At 43.6% G+C, this 15,605-nt stretch overlaps 1 protein-coding gene across 1 annotated transcript in view; it reads left to right on the forward strand.

Moving 5' to 3' along the window:
• The first annotated feature begins 1,909 nt into the window (after positions 1-1,909).
• LOC145347552 (LIM/homeobox protein Lhx8-like) overlaps positions 1,910-15,605 on the forward strand; it is a 32,536-nt gene continuing 18,840 nt past the window's right edge. Inside the window, exons 1-5 of the mRNA XM_080195086.1 lie at positions 1,910-1,990; positions 3,560-3,709; positions 5,398-5,519; positions 7,016-7,236; positions 11,841-11,944. Coding sequence (XP_080051212.1) covers positions 1,910-1,990; positions 3,560-3,709; positions 5,398-5,519; positions 7,016-7,236; positions 11,841-11,944 — 678 coding nt within the window. The remainder of the gene's footprint in view (positions 1,991-3,559; positions 3,710-5,397; positions 5,520-7,015; positions 7,237-11,840; positions 11,945-15,605) is intronic.

Genomic DNA, 15,605 nt, shown 5'->3' on the forward strand with positions numbered 1-15,605 from the left:
CAGCTGGCCCGTTCCCGCTCCTTCACTCAATTTAATTGCACCAGGGGGTATTAGATTAAACACAATCATTACTCCTTTATACTTTCTTGGCCCCAAATTGTTGCCGAAATGTGAATTTTCCAGCACCGTTAACAATTAAATTAAAACCCCGATTCATTTTTATTTGCAAAAAAAACCCCAAAATGTGATCTTGCAGCTTGGTGCCTGATTTATTCCGGAGTTTAAAGGAAGCATTATGGAGAACCAGCCTGGGTTATTCTTAAGAATCGTGTGAAATAGGAGGGATTCAACCTTCCCCAACATAGCGTGGTTTCAAACCATATCAAACTGTAAGAAAATTCTGCCATAACGCAGATAACGTGGCCATTCGGTCCATCATTGCATGCGCCAAGCCCCGTCCTATCCCCCTCTTTCCCTGGAAATGTCTCTTTTCTCGCTACATGTGGCCAATTCCCGTTTGATGTCGCTGCCGAATTTACTCAACCGTCTCGCATTAGAGCAAAACAAAGCTTGGTGTATTTGCCAAACCTGTTCCGCCAGTGAGAACAGTCTGAGAGTTTTGATAGAATAAATATCATGGACCATTCTTCAGGAATTGCCAAATACCATGTGAGACGCTAACATTCAATTCAGTTTGTTAGCAATATGTTCGTACAGTAGAATATAAATATCTACATGCATTGTCAACCAGAACAACTCCTGATACTGGTTGGGTCAGAAATTATACATGTGTGTGTGTGGCTGACCCTATATCTATATGAACGGGTGATTAACTATCTATGTACATACGAAGGATTGTTTTTGTGTGCGCGTCTGAGAGTGACCAACTTTATCTTATATTGTGTGTGACTGATCCTATAGAAACAGGTATGTGTGTGTATATAACCAACATCGCTTCGCATTTCGGGGAAATGTATGAATGCAGCATTTCACCTGTCAGATATTGACCACGAGCGATCCATTGAACCACTCTCTGGTTCCAAACACCACATAATGTGAGCAGCGGAGAGAAATCCCAATCAGGGCAGCGAGTACCAGTGTCCGTGTTATATAGCGCTTAAACTACTCCAGGTGTGTCTGAACAGACGGGAGAATCTGTCAGACACAATTGTAAAGTAAAACAGGTTTTTTCGTTTAAATATGGGGGGGAGGGTGGAGGTGCGACTGTGTTTATGGAGACTTGCCATTTTAAAGAGAAAGCCCCATAATTTATCATTATTAACACTCGGTTCCTCGTGGGCATTATTTCAAACTGTCATGATTAAAATATGGTTCAGATGCTTGTCAGGTATTGATGGAAAGTTACTAACCACCAGTCACTCACACACTAATCTGCACCCAAGTATTCAGAGGAAACCAGTGTCCTCTACTCCTCCCCCCGCCCCCCCGAGAGGGAAAAAAAGAATAACACCCAGGGAATATGGCGTGCAGCCACTGTAAATGTTTGTGTTCGGCTTGTTTCCCTTGTAAAGGCTGCGGGACGTAACGTGAGTCGGTGTTTAGATTTCAGTAGACTGGTGTAACTGATGAAAGATAAGGGCTTCATGAGATAATGCTTGTTGTTAGTTGGACAGCAGAGACGGGAGGGGATCAGATCCCTCAGAGCTACCCTCTGTGTGAACTAAAATTCTTACTGGTCCCCTAAGGGCTGTACCTCGGTTGAAGAGGTGTGGTTAACGAAAAAAAAATAAACTTTTTTTTAAAAAACGAAGTTCTATCCGCCAAGGTAACCTTTTGTTCAATCGACGGGAGCCAGTTGAAAGTCGGGACCCGGGAAGGAATCGAAGAAGGAACATTTCTGAGCACCCCCAAGCAAGCACCCCCCCCCCCCCCCCCACCCCGAAAAAAAGGAAACAAGGAAGGTTTTATTTGTGTATGTTATGTGAGCGGAGTACGCGTTCTGAATGCAATGTACTGGAGAAGTACTGAGCTGCTAGTGTATCGCATGGAAGGCAAACAGACTCACACTACCGGTGCCTGCTTCCAGAAGGTGAGAGAAACTGCCTTTTAAACTTTTTAATTACAGCTTTATTAAACCCGGACACGACCTAGAATCTGAAGGGAAGGAAAGGGAAGGGGGGCGATGTGCTGAGTGTCAGGTCCCTTTTCTGTCAAATGGATCGACGTTTCTCCCAAAAGAGAGAATCGCCCAGGCGGCTGCTGGAATCGATGTGGTTAAGGAGTCCGTCATGAGCGGATTAAAGACCCCCAAAACCACCGAGAGTGAAATGACCAGAGTCTCCAGATTGATGCGGGTTCGACACCAACTTCAGGAGGGCTTTTTTTTTGGGGGGGTGGGGGGCAGTCCTTTATGTGTAGGATTAGCGGGAGAAGCTGGCCTATTAGTGTAGGGTTAATGGGTGTGGAGTTTTGTGTAGGGTTAGTTGGTGGGGGGGGGGGGGGGGTGCGTGAGGAGGGGGTTGCGTTGTTGAATAATTGTTGTGAATCGTATATTCCGGGTAGATATCAGGGGTTTAATGTAGCCAAGACATTGTTTTCTGGTTAAATTGTCTTTCAAGCGATTTGCTAGTTAGGCAGGCAGCTTGGTTCCGGATTGAACCCGGTACAAAAACCCTAATGGGAGCGGGGAGCTTGTTCACATAACCATTCTCCCCAGTGAGAGCTCAGAATACTGCTTCCCCCAGCCTGACTTAGACAGGGGATTATGTTTGGCTGGGGCTTCTGGTGTTGAACCTTAGAACATTATCCCCTTGTGTGTGTGTTTTTTTCCTCTCTCGGGGTGGGAGGGGGGGGGAATCTTGTCGACTTTGTAACCCGGGACAGTTAACGCGAATCACCTGCGCTGCTAATTGTCCCTCCTTTTCTTCAAATTGTCAATCGAACAGTCCTGAACCGGAGTGGACTAAGCTGTAATTATCTTTCAAGTGTCCCCATTAAACCTCTTCACCTCTAGGTTACCCTTTCAAATGCGTTCTGGATAGAACAAGGGCTGCTTTAATTGTTGAGGAGAAAAAAAAATCAATTTTCCTTCTCTTTTCCCCCCCCAATCTGATTTGACCTGGCGCTAGGAATTGGTATAAATGAAAAGCTTTGTGCAAGTTGAAGGGAAGCGGAGTTGCTCCAAACATTTGGACCACAATAACCCCTGACACGGGAGTTGAAAGCTAAAGATTCACCCCAGTACCTGCTCTGCTTTCTGTAAACCGAATGAAGGGTATTTATCCAAAACACATCTCTAATGATTATCAGCGTTGTCACGGCGAGTGGGGTTAATACTTATTTTTGAGGGGGCGGGGGCTGAGAAATATTGTTGATGTTAAAAGACTGAGGCAGGCAACTAGTTCAGAGAACGTGCTAGAAACTCTCCAAATCTCTGCTCTTTTTACAGTTTCTAACCATGTCGAGTGACCCAGAAACTATCTTCTCCATTCCCTTGGGAAGAATTCGGAAGCCAAGAAGCTCTTGCAGTTTGGTACCCGGCCTCTATCGCCTTATTTATATATAAAAAAAAATCTCCATGTATTGGAATATCTGTTTGAGATGCTCTGTTTAGCCGTGGGCTGATTGTGTGTGTGACTTGTTTTGTTCCCTTTCTCAGACTAATTCTGATCGAGTTGTGAAAGAAGATTCCTGTTCCCCAGCCACGCCGACCTCGCCGCCGTCCTCCCCTCAGTCAATGGTCTCCAGAAGCGGGAGGAATCTCTGCAGCAGCTGCGGGCTGGAGATTGTGGATCGGTACCTCCTGAAGGTGAGAGCGATAACTGAGCACCCCCACCCCCCACCCCCCCGCCAAAAAAAAATCCAGAACCGGCCCAAGTGACCAGAGACGGGACAGTCTGAATGTCCAACACGCAGCCTGGACGGGGAATGGCACGAACTGGTTTCGGCTGCAAGGACAGTGGCGAGGGGGTCATCGATCTGAACAGTCCAGTGTAAGGTTTGCTGTTAAAGCAGCCTGTATTTTGGAATTTTTAATTCTGGGGGGTGGCAGTCTCTCCTCTGGATCAGGAGGCTGTGTTCAACGAAATCCTGACCCAAGTCTGGGTTATTGACCCATTCCCTGGCCCTTGGTTAAACCCGTTAGTGTTCCGTGTTTGGGAGAAGTTCTGACCAACATTTTATCCAACAACCTTAATACAAATCAGGTCAGATAACCTGTTCATCTCAGTATCTCTTATGGGAGCTTGCTGCCCGCAAATTGGTTGCTGCCATTTTCCGTTACAATAAATTGTCCAGTTTTTGTTTTACTTCCTCGTATTTCAACACTGAATTTATCTGGGTAAAAGCAAATTACTGTTGGAATCTGAAACCAAAAGAGAGAATGCTGGAAAATCTCAACAGTTCTGGCAACAGCTGTAAGGAGAGAGAATAGAGCTAGCGTTTCCAGTCCAGGTGACCTTTTATCAATCTGTCTGGTTTCCATAATTCTGTGTGGGATGTTCATATTTGACAATGTTAGCTCAGGGGGTCAGGTCGTGTCTGCATTAAAACTCCTGTAAACGCGTTCCCTTGATGCTCTCTGTAGTGTCGGCCTCCCTTGCCTTCTGCAACCCCCGCCCCGCAACCTGGTTAATCTTTTTAAACTCTTTCCTCTGGTCCACAGACTAGTAGTCGGAGCGTGTTCCGTCCCATCTGACCTTTTTGCAAACATTCGCCAGACTGGGGACTGTATGGGCATTGTGGTCTAATGATTTAAATATTACTGGACTAGTAAACCACACATCTGAATTAAACCCCACCGTCAGTAGTTTGGGAGCGAAATAGCCGTTTTTTAAAAAGTGTCTCTGAAGGTCTGTTCATTTTTAATCCAACTGATTCAGGGATGTCCTTTTTTTTCCTCTAGGAAGAAAATGTCAGCCATACCGGGTTAGGGGGCTACATGTCATTAACTGCTCCCCCAGTCCTGGCCAATTGCTACGGCGAAATTTAACAGTTCAAGATCTCTCGCCACTCCCTCGGGGCAATTAGGATGAGATGAATCTGTGGTGCCCACATCCCAAGATGCTGAACCAAGGCTCTGCTTGGATAATAAAAGATTTGGATATTTCAAAGGGAACATTTAGAATCATGGGGGCAAAATGCGAGTCATGAGGCCGATTTCGCTAATTCCATTGGCCCTGCACTTCCTCTAGGGTTCCCCCAATTCCCCCCTCAAAGTTGTTGTTGAATCTGTTTCCACCGCGTTTCAGGCAGCGCACAACTGCGTAATTGTCTATTTCCCAGTTATTCTGCTAGTGACTTTAAAACCAGTTATTGGCCTTATTTATTGTAATACTTTAAACGTCGGGCGCGATCTGAATGCGGGTTCCTTTCGGTCTCTGGCCCTGGTGGATATAACCACTCGAATGTTGCTAGTTCCAGTATGGGCCTCTTCCCATTTGAATCCATGTCCCATCCAGGGCCATCCAACTAACTTTGCGTTTTCTACCTGTCCAGGTGAACGAGCTATGTTGGCACGTCCGGTGTTTGGCGTGTAGTGTGTGTAAAACCTCCCTGGGCAGACACACCAGCTGTTACATTAAGGATCAAGAGATATTTTGCAAACTGGATTATTTCAGGTACCGCTTTTTAAATAACCGCATCGGGTTTTTCTGAAGGTTGGTACCGACCAGTTTAACTCCGGGACTGTGTGGCAAACCTAACTCCAGTTCGCGGGGAGAAGTGAGTTATTGTAAATCCCAAATGCAGCATTTCGAATAGGAGAAGTTTCCGAGCTCAGGGAATTCTGAAATATCCCTAGAACTTTCAGACTGAAGAGGGGCTCCACAATTCCTTTCGGGCAGGACTTTGTTTGATTTTGTGTGTGTGTATACTGGATGACAATTGTACTGGGTGGCGTCTGTCTCGTTTCAACTTCACGCCTCACACTGCCGATTAGGCACAGTCGCCTTTGTCCCAGATGACCATGGGCTGTGCCCCTTTTTGGGGGGCGGGGTGCTGACTGGTGGTGATTTTTAACCTGAGGATTCCCTCACCTCAGGCGAGGGACAAGGTTGAGAAGGCAGGGGGGTCTTCATAAATAACCTCAGCCGGTACGGGAACTGAACACACTGCTGGCTCCGGTCTGTATCATAAGCCAGCCAACTGAGCTAACTAACTCTCCTAACGCTACCATCTACCACACAGTGAATAGCATTGTTGGAAATGGGGAGTTTTTTTTCCTCTAGAAGGCTATCCGTGCCCTCTTTAATAATCCCTGTGTCCATCCACATTCCAGGTGCCCCTACACGCGCGCACAAAAAATTGATGCTGGATTGAATCTGACATTGATGGTATTCAGGGATATTGGCCAAAGGCAGGTACTGGGGTTTGGTTAAAGATCAGCCATAATCTGAGTGGCAGAATAGATAACTCCCTCCAATTAACTGTGTGAGGAGTTGTCTGTTTCCAGTTCTGCATGTGTAGATTTGAACTGGGGCAACCTGAGTGAACTGCATTGCTGTATGGTTGTGCACACACAGCCTTATTCTATGACTCACCTGAAACCCAATAATTGAACAATTTGTGTGACATTTCACTGTCATAACACCAAATCTTCACCTTGGGTCCTGAGGAAAAAAGGCCCCCTCCATAGATGTGAGCACATGGCACTGATGGAGTGCTTTGCTGTTGGAGGTGTTTGCTGGGAATGTTAAACTAAAGCCATGTCTGCTCTCAAGTTGAGCGTAAAAGATCCCATGGCACTATTTGAAAGGTGGATAGATGACTTCTTACTGTCCTGATGTCCATGTTTTATCCTTCATCTGACATCTGTAAAATAGTTATCGGGTTATGTCACATTGCTGGGAGCTTGCTGTGCACAAACTTGATGCCATTTCCTACATTACTACAGTGACTATGCCTCAATAGCACCTCATAGCTGGAAAGTGCTTTGGGATGTCCAGAATTAAAGAAAGATGCTATAGAAATGCAAATCTTTTTGCTCCCATTCTTTAGAATGCAGCAGTTGGGTCTCAATAGGAGAAAGAAGTACCAACTGTTTTATTTGCAGAGTTTAGTGACTTATTGCACCCTCTTAACTTGCAGCCCAACTCGATCCTGTTTGTTTTAACAGGCGGTATGGAACTCGTTGCTCTCGCTGTGGCAGACACATCCATTCAACAGACTGGGTCCGGAGGGCCAAAGGCAATGTTTATCATCTGGCCTGTTTTGCTTGCTTCTCCTGCAAGAGGCAGCTGTCCACTGGGGAGGAGTTCGCTCTGGTGGAAGAAAAAGTCCTCTGTCGAATACACTATGATTGCATGTTGGACAACCTCAAGAGGGCAGCTGAAAATGGTAATTTTTTTGAAACATTTTGACTATTTAGTAATGGCAATTGCTAAATCTGGTTGGATATATTCCAGGAGACTGCCTTCAATTATTCTTCCCAGATCAGAACTTGTGCTGTTGGTTGCCAATACTGTCATCATCAGATGGCCAAACTTCCCATGGCCAATCTGAAAGTGAGCATTCTCAATATCATTGGATGATCCTTGATTCAATCAAGCTGCCCTTCCCCCATCTCTGATTCTAATAATGTGTAAATCAGTTTGCACTTAAAACAAACTGCCCCTTTCATTATTTTTCCTCAAGATGCTCATATCAGAAGATTGGATTTTAATTCCTGGAGACTTGATTCTGGCATTAGCAACCAAGATCCCTTAAGGGCAAACTGGGAGCTTTCTACTCATTCCAAGACTTGATGACTTTGTGGTAATGGAAATCTTGACTTTAGTAGTGGCCAGAACCAAAAGGTTGTGGGTTCAAGTCCCACTCCAGGGACTTGAGCACAAAAATCTAGCTTGACCTCTAGGTCAGCACTGAGCTAAGGGAATGCTACACTATTAACAGTGCTGTGTTTTAGGCCAGATGTTGAATTGGGCTTCACCTACCCTCGTTGGATGTAATAGAAATCCCATGGCACTATTTTAAAGAAGAACAGTTGAGTTATATCGTCTTGATACAGTTATCCCTCAGTCAATGTGGGGGATTACTGCAATTCTGGCTGTGGAACGTTGCTGTGTGCATATTTGGTTGATGCATTTCCTACCCTGCAGTCATTTACTGTAGGTTGTTAAATGTATATAAATATCCTTTTTGTATGTGGATGTCACTGACAAGACTAGCATTTATTAAAGGTATTGGTGAACTGTCTCTTGAGCCATTGCAATCTGTGAAGATTCTCCCAGTGTAGCATTATCACCAAGTTGGAACAATATGTTGAAGTTGGTAGTATTCCTGTGCCTGCTATCTTGTATTCCAATTGCTTGATGGTGCTTTGAATGAGTGATCACAATATGGTTGAATATCTAGTACAGATGGAGGGTGAGAAAGTAGAGTCCCAAACCAGTGTCCTCTGCTTGAACAAGGGGGGAGTACAATAGGATGAGGGTGGAGTTGGCTAATGTAGACTGGGAGTGCAGATTAGTTGGTAGGACAGCTGAGGAACAGTGGAGGATTTTTAAGGAGATTTTTCTCAGTACTCAGCAAAAATATATTCCAGTGAAAAAGAAGGAATGTAAGAAAAGGGATAACCAGCTGTGGATAACTAAGGAAGTAAAGGAGAGTATTAAATTACGAACCAATATGTACAGAGTGGCCAAAATTAGTGGGGAATTAGAAGATTGGGAAAGCTTTAAAAATCAACAAAGAACTACTAAAAGCAGTAAAGAAAAACGATGAAAGTAAACTAGCACAAAATATAAAAACTGATAGTTAAAAACTTTTACTAAATATATAAAACAGAAAAGAGTGTCTAAAGTAAATGTTGGACCCTTAGAAGATGAGAATGGGGATTTAATAATGGGAAATGATGAGATGGCCAAGGCCTTAAGTTGTTTTTTGGTCTTCACAGTGGAGGACACAAATAGCTCACCAATAATTGACAGTCATGGGACTGTAGGGGGTGAGGACCTTAAAACGATCACTATTATTAAAGAGGTAGTGCTGGTTAGGCTAATGGGACTAAAGGCAGACACATCCCTGAGTCTGGATGGAATGCATCCCAGGGTACTGAAAGAAGTGGAGAAGTAATAGCAGATGCATTAGTTGTCATTTATCAAAATTCGCTGGACTCTGGGGAGGTGCCAGCTGATTGGAAAACAGCTAATGTAACGCCATTGTTTAAAAAGGGAGGTAGACAAAAGGTGGGTAACTAAAGGCCAGTTAGCTTAACATCTGTAGTTGGGAAAATGTTGGAATCTATCATTAAGGAAGAAAAACCAGTGGATGTGGTGTTTTTAGATTTCCAGAAGACATTCGATAAGGTGCCTCTCAAAAGGTTGCTGCATAAGATAAAGGTACATGGAGTTGGGAGTAAAGTGTTGGTGTGGATTGGCTAATTAACAGGAAGCAGAGAAGGAATAAATGGGTGCTTTTCCGGTTGCCAATTGGTGATTAGTGGGGTGCTGCAGGGATTGGTGCTGCGGCCTTGACTGTTTACCATATACATAGACGATCTGGAGGAGGGGACTGAGTGTAGAGTAACAAAGTTTGTGGATGACCAGATGAGTGGGAAAGCCAGTTGCGTGGAGGACACAAAGTCTACAGACAGATTTGGATAGGCTGAGTGGGTGAGGTTCTGGCAGACAAAGAATAATGTTGGCAAGTGTGAGGTTATCCACTTTGGAAGGAATAGTAGTAAAATGGACAATTACTTAAATGGTGAAAAATTACAACATGCTACTGTGCAGAGGGATCTGGGGGTCCTTGTGCATGAATCACAAAAACTCAGTCTGCAGGTGATCAAGAAGGTGAATGGAATGTTGGCCTTTATCACGAGGGGGATGAGTATAAAAGAAGGGAGATCTTTGCTGCAATTGTACAAGGTACTAGTGAGGCCGTACCTAGAGTACTGTGTGCAACTTTGGTCCCCTTATTTAAGAAAGGATATATTAATTTGAGAGGGTGCAGAGAAGGTTCACCAGGTGGATTCTGGACATGAGGGGGTTAGCTTATGAGGAGAGATTGGGTAGACTGTACTCGTTGGAGTTTAGAAGGCTGGGGGGAGATCTTAGAGACATATATAAGATAACGAAGGGGCTAGACAGGGTAGAAGCAGATTATTTCCATTTACAATGGAAACAAGAACTAGAGGGCACAGCCTCAAAATACTGGGGTTCAATTTAGAACAGAGTTGAGGAGGAACTTCTCCCAGAAGGTAGTGAATCTCTGGAATTCTCTGCCCATTGAAGCAGTGGAGGCTACCTCGTTAAATGTGTTAAGTCACAGATTTTTGACCAATAAGCGAATTAAGGATTTTGGGGAGAAGGTGGTTAAGTGGAACTGAACCACTATCAGATCAGCCATGATCTCATTGAATGGTGGAGCAGGTTCAAGGGGCTAGATGGCCTACTCCTGCTCCTATTTCTTAAAGGCCTTGGAGAATTGCAATGCATTTTATAGATAATGAACACTGCAATCACTGCTCCAGTATTTGATGGGTGTAAATCAATTGGCTGTTCTGAAAATTAGCTGCTTGAATTGTATTCATCCAGACAAGTGGAGGGTATTCCTGACTTGATTCCCATAAATGGTAGACAGGTTTTGTTCTTATTACAGTATTTTTGTGGCAAGTCCAGTTAAGTTTCTGGTTAAACTTCTTTAAGGCAAACTAACAATTTGGTGCAATTAATTTCCAATTTATTTTGATGCCCTATAGTTTAGTCACTTCTGTTTGCTGATGCCCTGCTTTTAGATAATTTGAGCCCAATTAAATGCACATTGCTGTGTTTTTAACAATCTTGTAGGATACAGGAAGTGGTGTTTAGATGGCTGGATCTACTTGAGGTACAGGCACAATGGGACATTGCTTTCTGTGCTGTATTTTGTTTTTATCTTTAATTGCTTAAATCGTTTGCAATCCATGGCCAAAAATATTGAATTTCTGAAACCGTAATTGGGGCATTAAATTCACTCTAATTTCTCTATTAAACTTTTAAGATGAATACTTGATTCACTTCAAAATACCCTCAGCAAATATCTTTATTTGGATCATGAGCACTTGGGTTTTTTTTTGTTTGACTTTATATAATGCCACCAGCAAAAGATTTTTACTGTTTTGTGGACTGAACAGTGAAATAGGAGAAGTTGGTTTTCATTAACCAAAACCTGGGTACTAAAAATCCATGGAATATCTATGAAACACATTGTAATTCAATTAACTTTCTGGATACGCATCTTGCATTTTTCATAGTAACTATAAAAGCCTTTAGCAATCTTATTACGTTTTAATAAACTTTGTTCTCATTTCCAGTCCCAGGAAGGTTGAGAATGGAGTTTGTAATGTGAGCACATGCATATTTGAAAGCTCTTACAGCAGTGATTTTTCTTTTGGTGATTGGTTTATGATCAGGTTACAGTGTGACTTCCTTTCCTGCAGCAATTTGGATGTGATATTGTGCCAACATTAAAGGATTTAGCATAGGAAAGACTGGGCAGGGGTAGAGGTAATTGAGAGCTGAACAATTGCATGGTCAAGAATGGGAGTCCTTTTACAAGCTGCCATTTAAGTTGGTGATTTAAGACAGCTGTGCCACTTGAATTGAGGGGAGAAACGCTAAGCCGTGTGGGTGCATGGCCATATAACAGCCTAGACTTGTTCTATATCTCACAAATGCTTAAAGGGACATTGCCACGAACTTGTGTGCAGCTAAATTTTAAAGCAAACCTGTCAGGAGTGGTGTGACGGAAGGGGGCTGAAGTTGTAAGGACAAGAGATTTGCCATAGCAACAGCTGTGCTGAATGTCTGTTCAAGAAACTCGTGTAAATCAGGCTTTTGAACTGAATTTTGGGTGTGAATGTGGGTCTTGCACACTGATTTTCATTCTCACGTGCAAAGTTATTTTTAGATATTCTTTTTGATTTGCACAATTTTGAGACTGCAACTGAATTCTTGTAGGGAATGGAGTGACTGTGGAAGGAGCATTACCAACAGAACAAGATGTGGTTCAACCCAAACCAACCAAACGAGCACGGACCAGCTTCACAGCTGATCAGCTCCAGGTAATGGAACATTTCTTCACCCACTCTGACCTGCTTCTCTAACTAGTTTCCTTATTGAATCCTAGGGCCTTGTAGCACACCACCTTCTGAGTGTTTTGTTTGAAAGAATAGAATATGGTTCCAATAAAAACAAATTACTGCAGAAGCTAGAAAATCCCATGTCTGACAGTACCTGTAAAGAGAGGGAGAGTTGTTTTTTGAGTCAAAGCAAAATGTGAGCTCTTCTCTCCTTACAGATGCTGCCAGACTTGCTGAGATTTTCCAGCATAGAACTGGGTTCTATTGTACTTGGGTATCCAATGCAATCAATGAGGTGTACCATGATTTGTTTGCAAGATCCATTGTTGCTCAATGGGGTTGTGAACAAAGAAAATCACAGCACAGGAACAAGCCTTTTAAGCCTGCACCAAGCATGCTGCCTGACTTAACCAAAACTCCCAACCCTTCCAGGGACCATATCCCTCTATTCCCATCCTATTCATGTATTTGTTAAGATGCCCCTTTAAAAGTCACTATTCCCCCCCCACCCCCACAACGAGTTCCACGCACCTACCACTCTAATATCTGCCTCGTATATCTCCTTTTAAACCTTGCCCCTCGCACCTTAAACCTGTGCCCCCTAGTAACTGACTCTTCCACCCTGGGAAAAAGCTTCTGACTATCTGCTCTGTCCATGCCCCTCACATCTTGTAGACTTCAATCAGTTCTCCCCTCAACCTCCATTGCTCCAGTGACAACAAACCAAGTTTCTCCAACCCCTCCTCATAGCTAATGCCCTCCATACCAGGCAACATCCTGGTAAACCTTTTCTGTATTCTCTCCAAAGCCTCCACATCCTTCTGGTTGTTTGGTGACCAGAATTGAACACTACATTCCAAGTGTGCCCTCACTAATGTTCTAATAAAGCGTCAACGTGACCTCCCAATTTTTAAACTCAATACCCCGGCCAGTGAAGGCAAGCATGCCGTATGCCTTCTTGACTACCTTCTCCACCTGCATTGCCACTTTCAGTGACCTGTATACCCAGATCCCTTTGCCTATCTATACTTTTAAGGGTTCTGCCATTTACTATATATTTCCTATCTGTATTGGACTTTCCAAAATGCATTACCTCGTTTGTCAGGATTAAATTCCATCTGCCATCTCCGAGTCTTCAACCAATTTACATCTTGTATCCTTTGACAGTCCTCATTGCTATCCGCAAATCCATCAACCTTTTGTATCATCCACAAATTTACTAATCAATCCAGTTACACTTTCCTCCAAATCGTTTATATATATATATATATATATATATATTACAAACAGCAAAGGTCCCAGCACTGACCCCTGAGGAACACAGGTTGTCACAGCCCTCCATTCAGAAATATACCCTTCCACTGTTATCCTCTGTCTTCTTTGACCGAGCCAATTTTGTATCCATCTTGCCAGCTCACCTCTGATCCCATGCGAGTTCACCTGTGGTTGAAGATGTTTTAAGACCCCTTGCTTGTCCAGTTTGAAAAATACAGCCCAACTTCAACCTGCTCAGTTAAATCTTGGCCAGCAGTTGGATATTAAATAATTTTATAGGATTCTGTTGCCCACTACTTTGGTGACTAGATTGTTTGAAACTCAGTAAATGGCTTTTGTAGATTAGCAATGCGTCGAGGAATACTCTCATCGTGCTTCAGGAGGTCACAAGAAGCACTTTTTCTTTTGAAACATTCCTAATTGCTTTGATCTGAGTGGCTTGTGTGTTTGTGCAAACCCGAGAGTTGGGCCAGTGAGGAAGAAAGAACTTGTAGATTTATTACATATTTCATATCTGGCAATTCTGAAGGTGCTTCAGAAATATAGTTGCTGATCCTGTGTTGGAAGCGTGCATTGCAAGCTTCCTCAAACACCAAATGAGAGGGGTATATATTTACTGTGTCACTGGGGGAACAGAATATTTTCTGTACACCTGTGACAGATGTGGGAGGAACCATTCATCTGTGAGATGGCACCTCCAGTACAGCATTAGTGTGTCAAACTGGGTTACGCATTCCAGTTTCTGGAGTGAAGTCTGAACTCGACCTGCTGATTGGGAGGATACTAAACCACAGCTGCATTTAAACAAGTGGGAGGGCTGGAGATATTGGCAAAAATGAGAATAGCAGAAAGCATCAAAAGAGATGAGATTAAGTAATTGCAGAAGGTGGCCACTTGGTCTATCATGTTAGTACTGGCTCTTGTGGTTAGTCATGGCACACACCAACCCCGGCCTTCCAGATTGCTTGAACCCAATACAGTTCACATCACAACAGGTCCACCAGATGCTATCTCCTTGGCTGTACACCCAAATCTTGGAACAAATGGATAACAAGGACACTGTCAGACTCCCATTTATTGATTACAACTCAGTCTTCAACATAATTCCAACAAAATCCATCTTCAAACTCCATGGCCTGGGGCTCTGCTCCTCCCTCTGCAACTGGATCCTCTACTTCCTAACCCATAGACCACTATCAGTAAGGATAGGTAATGACACCATCTCCACAATTATCCTCAACACTGGTGCCCTGCAAGGCTGTCCTCAGCCCCCTTACTGTGATGACTGTGACCAAATTCCCCTCCAACTCCATTTTTCCAAGTTAGCTAAGGACACCACCTGGATCAAATCTCAAACAATGACAAGATGGACTACAGGAAAGAGAATCTGATGTGACAACAATAATTTCTCCCTCAATGTCAGTAAAACGAAGCTAGCCATCAACTTTAGGAAATGTAGTGAATAACATGCCCCTATCTGCATCAATGAGGATGAAGTAGAAGTGGTCAGAGCTTCAAGTTTCTAGATGTTCAGATCACCAATCTGTGCTCCCTTCCCCACCCTCCGGACACTAGAGTTAAGCCCACCAACACCTCTACTTTCTCAGGAGATTAAGGAAATTTGGTATGTCAGCTGCTACTACTCCGCAACTTTTTATACATGCACCATAGAAAGCATTCTTTCTGGTTGTATCACATCTTGGTATGGCTCTTGTTCTACCCAAGACTGCAAGGAACGTAACCCAATCCATCATGCAAACTAGCCTCCCATCTGTTGATTTTGTCTACGCTTCCCACTGCCTCAAAAGCAGCTAGTGTAATCGAGGACCCCCCACACCCTGGATATTCTCTGTTCCACCTTCCATCGGGGGGGAAAAAAGAGACAAGTTGGGTCATATGCCAACAGACTCCAGGACAGCTTCTTCCCTGCTACTCTCACCATTTTGAATGGTCTTATCATGTATAGAAACATAGGATAGGAGGAAACCATTTGACCCTTCAAACCTGCTCTGTCATTCATGATGTCTGATAATCTAACTCAATAGCCTCATCCTGCTTTTTCCGTATAACCTTTGGTCCCATTTGCCCCAAATGCTATCCAGCTGCCTCTTGAATACGTCCAATGTTTTGGCATCAACTAATTCCTGTGGTAATGAACTCCACAAGCTCTCCACTCTTGGGTGAAGAAATGTCTCCTCATCTCTGTCCAAAATGTTCTACCTTGAATCCTGACATTCAGTTGATCTTTATCCTCATCCTATTGGCAGTCTGCACATATTCCTTTTATCCCCTTTCTTTCTCCCCTATGTACTCTATGAATTGTATGCTTTCTGCACAGCATGCAAGAAGCAATGCGGTTCACTTTATT

The sequence above is a fragment of the Carcharhinus amblyrhynchos genome, chromosome 9, assembly GCF_965287045.1.
Source record: "Carcharhinus amblyrhynchos chromosome 9, sCarAmb.v2.hapA, whole genome shotgun sequence".
Taxonomy (NCBI): Eukaryota; Metazoa; Chordata; class Chondrichthyes; order Carcharhiniformes; family Carcharhinidae; genus Carcharhinus; species Carcharhinus amblyrhynchos.